At 41.1% G+C, this 7,274-nt stretch overlaps 1 protein-coding gene and 1 long non-coding RNA gene across 4 annotated transcripts in view; one reads left to right on the top strand and one right to left on the bottom strand.

Annotated features, from left to right (window-relative positions):
* The first annotated feature begins 1,048 nt into the window (after positions 1 to 1,048).
* Positions 1,049 to 7,274, top strand: part of ARHGEF26 (Rho guanine nucleotide exchange factor 26) — an 87,767-nt gene continuing 81,541 nt past the window's right edge. Inside the window, exons 1-3 of one of the 2 annotated variants that reach the window (XM_068112886.2) lie at positions 1,082 to 1,220; positions 2,236 to 2,335; positions 3,328 to 3,973. In XM_068112886.2, coding sequence (XP_067968987.2) covers positions 3,395 to 3,973 — 579 coding nt within the window. In that variant the 5' untranslated portion in view covers positions 1,082 to 1,220; positions 2,236 to 2,335; positions 3,328 to 3,394. Of the gene's footprint in view, positions 1,221 to 2,235; positions 2,336 to 3,327; positions 3,974 to 7,274 lie in introns of both variants that reach the window. The other variant, XM_068112885.2, reaches the window with a different exon arrangement.
* The window catches only part of LOC137424961 (uncharacterized), a 50,242-nt gene continuing 45,173 nt past the window's right edge, over positions 2,206 to 7,274 (bottom strand). The window contains exon 3 of one of the 2 annotated variants that reach the window (XR_013623101.1): positions 2,206 to 2,347. This is a non-coding gene — a long non-coding RNA (uncharacterized LOC137424961). The remainder of the gene's footprint in view (positions 2,348 to 7,274) is intronic. The other variant, XR_010984014.2, reaches the window with a different exon arrangement.

The following is a 7,274-nucleotide window of genomic DNA, read 5'->3' as shown; positions in this document are numbered from 1 at the left end:
ATTTCAAAAAAGCTTTTTACCACATTTCGGACGCTGAAAACGGCGTCAAATATTCTAAAATTGACGAAGAATTATTTTTTAGAAATCTCACGGCCGTAGGGGATAGTTTTTTACGGCCGGAAATATCCGAAGTTGAGACGGAATTCACCGAATTAATCAAGAAGGAAATTTTATAAATTTTAATCTCATCCAGAATGCAAATGATGTCATTTTGAACAAGGTACGGTACCTACTACACCTACCTACTACCAATATTACCTAACCTACTGATGCCATAGTGATGGGTAAAATAGTGGCAAGAGGCTTTGGCTTCGCCGGCTCATTGCGGCTTTGCAGTCGGGTACTAGTACTTTATATGACAAATGTTTCCTGGGCTGTGGGTCAGCCATGTTTTCCAAGATGGCCGATGGCCATCTTGGATTTTAAGATACAACTTGTGACTTTGGATAATTTTGTTCCTATGGCCCTAAGGAACTTCCATGCCAAAGGGACCTTTGTATCCTGACTTGAAGTCAAAAAGCACTTGGCATGCCCACTATCACTAGAACGGACGTCACAACTGGGCTTCCTGTCTGCCAAAATTATAGTTGGTGGACGTTAAAGATCCTATGGTGTCCTTCACGGAGAGTGGGCAAGCTATCGCCGGCACACTGGGAAAAAAGGAAATTCCTGCTCTAACCAACAGGGACACTGCATCAGCGACGCTCACCTGGAGCCACGTACTGCATACGGACGACGACATTTGTGCTGGTATTCCCTTTATTACACAGGTAAACACGCTCGTACAGCCGGTACAGGTAGCATACACCTTGTTTATAACACACAGGTAGGAATTACCTGTATTGTATACCTCGTTTATTCAGCAGGTAAACACCTATATAAGTTTATTACACAGTTATACCTGGTCTCGATTGGTATTACCGTATTTATTACACACGTGTATACTTCACCTACAAGTACACGTATACCTGGTTGGTACGTGAGGTGAGACGCGGTCACACGAGGGTGAGTTCGCTACGAATCCACCAGGTGGCGCTGGACCCGATTCGTGGAGCCAAGTGTGGGTCTCAGAGGGACGGGCGGGACGATCGAGTCGAACTCATCGCTGAGCGGTCGGAGTCTCTACCTGATCGTTCTCCGCAAACTGGAACCGTTCGCTCGTCCATAAGAACCTACCTGGTCCTGTCAACCCATGACTACACTCCGCCAAAAGTTTACAGGTGAGAACCTGCGTTTAAAACTTTGATTAAACGTTCCGAAATTACGGAGTTGTTCTTGTTTTGTTCCTGCATCCCATGTGCGTCGACGAAGTCGAAATGTTTTAATGTCCCCGCGGAGATTGTGGAGTAAATTATTGTACAAACATGTAGGTGGATGTGTAATGGTTCTGTGATGTGTTGCAAGACAAACATGTGCTCTCGGATCACGGCACCTTTCGCAGATACATATACATACAGGCTACCTTTACTTACCTGGACCAACCTGTAAGCTCTACACTCACCGCACCTTCGGCACATACATACATACATACATACATACATACATACATCCCTACTAAGACAAACCTGTGTGCTCTCCCTCAAAGCACCTTCAGTACATACATACATACATACATACATACATACATACATACATACATACATGCCTACTTAGACAAACCTGTGCGATCTCCCTCAAAGCACCTTCAATACATACATACATACATACATACATACATACATACATACATACATGCCTACTTCGACCAACCTGTGCATTCTCCCTGAAAGCACCTTCAGTACATACATACATACATGCCTACTTAGACCAACCTGTGTATTCTCCCTCAAAGCACCTTCAGTACATACAAACATACATACATACATGCCTACTTAGACCAACCTGTGCATTCTCCCTCAACGCACCTTCAGTACTTACATACATACATACATACATACATACATACATGCCTACTTAGACCAACCTGTGCATTCTCCCTCAAAGCACCTTCAGTACATACATACATACATACATGCCTACTTAGACCAATCTGTGTGCTCTCCACTCACCGCACCTTCGAATACATACATACATACATACATACATACATACATACATACATATATACACACATACATACCTGAACCAACCCATGAGCTCTCCACTCACCGCACCTTCGATACATACATACATATATACATACATGATACATACATACATACCTACCTAGACCAACCTGTGCGCTCTCCCTCACAGCTTGCCGTGGCAAACTCGTATGATGTTCCCAACCACGGACAGGTTACCTTGCGTAACCTCCCTGTAAGCCATGCAAGTGTCTCGGTGATGAGCTACCAAGGTAGGGGAGAATCTGATAAAAAGCAAAAAACAGATAAACGTTGTTAATAAAAGGATGCTCACTTCCAAAGTCAGGGTATCCTGTTCGAGATAAACATCTTGTCGCACTTCATATGGGAAATGATTGTTCAAAACATAAAGATGAGATTTGATTCTTGATTCGTGGAGCCATGAACCAAGCAAGCAGTGATGTTGTGCAATGTACAGAACCAATATTGCTTAGACAAGGTCTGGAAGCTGCTGCACTTGGGTTCTCTGGTTGTCTCCATCCCATTTTTGTCCTATTTTTTAAATGATAATTTATTTTGCATAAACAGGACCATTATTGCTTTTCCCTGCAAGATGATTATCGCTTGTGTTTTCAGGATCCTGCTCGTGCTGCATGTTTGTCTTGAATCCAAGGTTTTGTGCAATTCCTTAATAAAGCGCAGGTTTCAACCACGTGATGACTCCTTTTTGGACCAAGGTCGCTGCGTTGTTTGCCCTACCTCAAGGTGCAGGTGACCTTGAGGCCTTAACAGCATCGTTTTTATAGATCGTGGTGGTCGTTGAACCGTATTGCTCGTGACGTGTGCAGTTGGTATTGATAATTGTACACCTCATTTTGGAAACCTTCGCTAGGACCTCATCGGTAGTGTTTCTTCAGAGGTTCATGAAGTGTCGTCTGCACGACTGGCTGTAAAAACACAAAGCGGTAGGCCTTGCTCTTGTCCCGTGTCCTGTTTTCGGCCTCATTTGAGTGCCTCTCCCATCAGATTGGTTGCTTTTTTTAATGCTTCCTCCTGCCTGACTGCTTCCTGCATTCTTCTGGCCTTTTTGGGGGAGAGTAAACAAGCAGTTGTGGTGCCGAATGTACACGGCATTGTCTGGACCTGATTTAAGGAAGTTGACAAAATATAAAACTCCATAAAGGTCAATTCTTCTGATGGCCTCAAACTATTCTTAAAACTCAGGATCAAGCGTCATGCTGACCCAAGCATGTGTCTCCCACAGGGCATTATGAATGAAGTTGTGTTGCGGTGACCGGAAGCCGTAATCAACTATAGCGAGAGGCATCGCCATGGAGGTTGGAAACGACATTGACCTTTCGCAGATTAATATATCGCCTCTTTGGGCGTCACCGACAAGTCCGCCGACACCAGAAGAGCAGGACAAGCTTTCATCCAAAAGGAAAGTCGGTGCTAACAACAACCAGAAGGTGCTTTCTCCCTCTTCCTCCACATCGCCTCATGGTGACGACAGAAGCGACATCGTGATGAGCAAGGATTCAGAAGTGGCGAAGCACTCTGGGACGGTTCAAATAATCCCTACGGCTCTGCTTTCTACAACCAGGCCCCATAGTCCCACAACACGACACAAGTCTGCAAGCACACGTGAGCAAAAGGCCCGAAGCCTTTTTGCACAAACATGGCAGATGGAGGTTAAGGAACGAGAAGAAGAAGCTGACCCATACATCGATAATGCCGACTTGGTGGGTGCTGGTCTTCAAAGGGGCTTGCGGTCTACTTCCTATCGACGGGCTATGCAAGCTGTGGGGGAAGGGGGTGAGGATGGCAGGAGAAGAGGCTGGGCAACCAGAATTCCTGAACTGAAGCTGGATAGTGTTCGTGAGGAAGCGTCCAGTCCTGTTCTACGAAAGGTGAGATGTCCTCTATTTATTTATTTGTTCATTTATTTTGGTCTTTGCTGTTTATATTGCAATTCTTTTTTTTTTTTTTACTTGAATGTGCCATTGTAAGCTGGTACCCTATTATGAATTGTTAATGTAACGAAGGTTTCTCAAAGGTGGTACTGTAATGTAGGTAAATTTACCTTTACCTTTTTCCACTGAAATGCAATGGTTGTCAACATAAATCTTGCACTTTGTTTACAGGAACCTCCCCTCCAAAGATTGGCTCATGATGCGGGTTCAAATCCCTTGTATATTATGTCGATTTGTCCATTATCTATTAATGCCCTTGTAATTCATGTAGAAGCTTACACTGATGTCTCTCTGACTGTGCCTGTCTTGCCTCTGGTTCATATCCTGTCTTGTATCCTACTGTGCCTATCTTGTACAAGCTCCTCCATCAGTTTTAAACACTGCAGAAAGATAGTTTTTCTCTGCTGTTCTCCATTTTGTACACGCACCTTTCCTATGCCATCTCCGGGCATTGCAAAACGTCATTGCCGGGCACCGAATGGGGCTCGGCAGTGACGCACGCTGAAAGGGAGTACTCAGTTTTCACTCTGGTTGTTTTCTTTCTTGCTTTCTTTCTTGTTTGTTTGTTGTACACCGCTCCTTTCCTATGCCATGTCCAGGCATTGCAAAACGTCATTGCCAGGCACCAAAGGGGGCTTGGCAGTGACGCACGCTGAAAGGGAGTACTCGGTTTTCACTCTGGTTGTTTGTTGTACACCGCACCTTTCCTATGCCATCTCCAGGAATTGCAAATCGTCATTGCTGGGCACCGAAGGGGGCTCGGCAGTGACGCACGCTGAAAGGGAGTACGTACTCAGTTTTCACTCTGGTTGTTTGTTTTCTTTCTTGTTTTCTTGCTTTCTTGTTTGTTTGTTTGTCCGGGCGATATCTCAGCCATCCTTTGAGCTCGGAAGCTGAAATTTCGGCACAATAGTGAGCAAGTCCTTTCTCAAAAACTATATTTTTTGTTTTTTGATTAATCAATTAATTGAGGAGTTATTTAATTATTAGCGATTAATTAAGTACTTATTTAATTAATTAAATTTCCTTTCTCTTCTGACCATTAACTCAGGCACCTTTTGAGTTAGGAAGCTGATATTTGGACATGCCAATGACCAGGTGATTTGGCTGCAAAGGCTATTTTTGATTTATTAATTAATCAATTAATCAATTAATTATTTAATTATCCAATTAATGACTACTTTTTTTTTTTTTAGTTACAGATTCTGATGAAATGGTGGTGGTTTATGTGTTCTGTGACCGAATTGATGAATAATTTAATTTTTTAATGATTATTATTTATTTATTTTCATTATTAATCATTTATTTATTTTCTTTCTCATTTGGCCAATATCTCAGGCACCTTTTGAGCTGGGAAGCTAATATTTGGACATGACAGTGACCAAGTGATGTGGCTATCAAGGATATTTTTGATTTATTGATTAATCAATTAATCGATTAATTATTTATTGATTAATCGATTAATTATTTATTGATCAATTAATTATTTAATTTTTTATTAATGACTTCTTTAATTAAATTCCTAAAAGATACATCTTCGGATGAAGCACTAGTGGTTTAGTTATGCTATTAGCCAATATTATGAAAATATTTTGTGACAATCTTTTATTGATTTTAATTATACAATTAATCAATCAATTAGTGTACACCTCTCCCTCCCAATGCAGCCTCAATGAGCTGCACTGCGGTATTGCCGGGCGCCAGAGGCGCCCCGGCAATGCCGCGCTGTAGGATATTTCATTATTTGGCATGTGGGCGGTGTACTTTGAATGTATCTTTACTTGTTTGTTTTCTTGTTTGTTTGTCCGGGCGATATCTCAGCCATCCTTTGAGCTAGGAAGCTGAAATTTCAGCACAATAGTGAGCAAGTCTTGTCAAAAACGGTATTTTTTGTTTTTTGATTAATCAATTAATTGATGAGTTATTTAATTATTAGCGATCAATTAAGATGGCCTTAAAATTACCATTCATTCAATCATTCATTCATTCAATTAAGTACTTATTTAATTAATTAAATTTACTTTCTGTTCTGGCCATTATCTCAGGCACCTTTTGAGTTCTGAAGTTGATATTTGGACATGCCAATGACCAGGTGATTTGGCTGCAAAGGTTATTTTTGATTTATTAATTAATCAAATAATCAATTAATCGATTAATAATTATTTAATTATTCGATTAATGACTAAAATTTTTAAAATATATTTAAGTTACAGATTCTGATGAAATGGTGGTGGTTTGTGTGTTCTTTGACCGAATTGATTAATAATTTAATTTTTTAACGATTATTATTTATTTATTTTCATTATTAATTATTTATTTATTTTCTTTCTCATTTGGCCAATATCTCAAGCACCTTTTGAGCTAGGAAGCTAATATTTGGACATGACAGGGACCAAGTGATGTGGCTGTCGAAGATATTTTTGATTTATTGATTAATCATTTCATCTATTAATTATTTATTGATTTATCGATTAATTATTTATTGAGTAATCAATTAATTATTTAATTTTTTATAAATGACTTATTTAATTAAATTTCTAAAAGATACATCTTCGGATGAAGCACTAGTGCTTTAGGTATGCTATTAGCCAATTGATTATGAAAATATTTTGTGATAATCATTTATTGATTTTAATTATACGATTAGTCAATCAATTAGTGTACACCTCTCCCTCCCAATGCAATCTCTATGAGCTGCACTGCGGTTTTGCCGGGCGCCTGAGGCGCCCCGGCAATGCCGTGCTGTCGGATATTATATTATTTGGCATGGGGGCGGTGTACTTTGAATGTATCTGTACTTGTTGTACACCGCACCTTTCCTATGCCATCTCCAGGCAATGCAAATCGTCATTGCTGGGCACCGAAGGGGGCTCGGCAGTGACGCACGCTGAAAGGGAGTACTCAGTTTTCACTCTGGTTGTTTTCTTGCTTTCTTGTTGTACACCGCTCCTTTCCTATGCCATCTCCAGGCATTGCAAATCGTCATTGCCGGGCACCAAAGGGGGCTCGGCAGTGACGCACGCTGAAAGAGAGTACTCAGTTTTCACTCTGGTTTCTTTCTTTCTTGTTTGTTGTACACCACTCCTTTCCTATGCCATCTCCAGGCATTGCAAATCGTCATTGCCGGGCACCAAAGGGGGCTCGGCAGTGACGCACGCTGAAAGAGAGTACTCAGTTTTCACTCTGGTTTCTTGTTTGTTTGTTTTCTTGGTTGTCCGGGCGATATCTCAGCCATCCT

The sequence above is a fragment of the Myxine glutinosa genome, chromosome 4, assembly GCF_964187855.1.
Source record: "Myxine glutinosa chromosome 4, kmMyxGlut1.1, whole genome shotgun sequence".
Classification (NCBI taxonomy): Eukaryota; Metazoa; Chordata; class Myxini; order Myxiniformes; family Myxinidae; genus Myxine; species Myxine glutinosa.
Note: the sequence above shows the minus strand (reverse complement) of the source record. Positions and strands in the feature narration are given on the sequence as shown.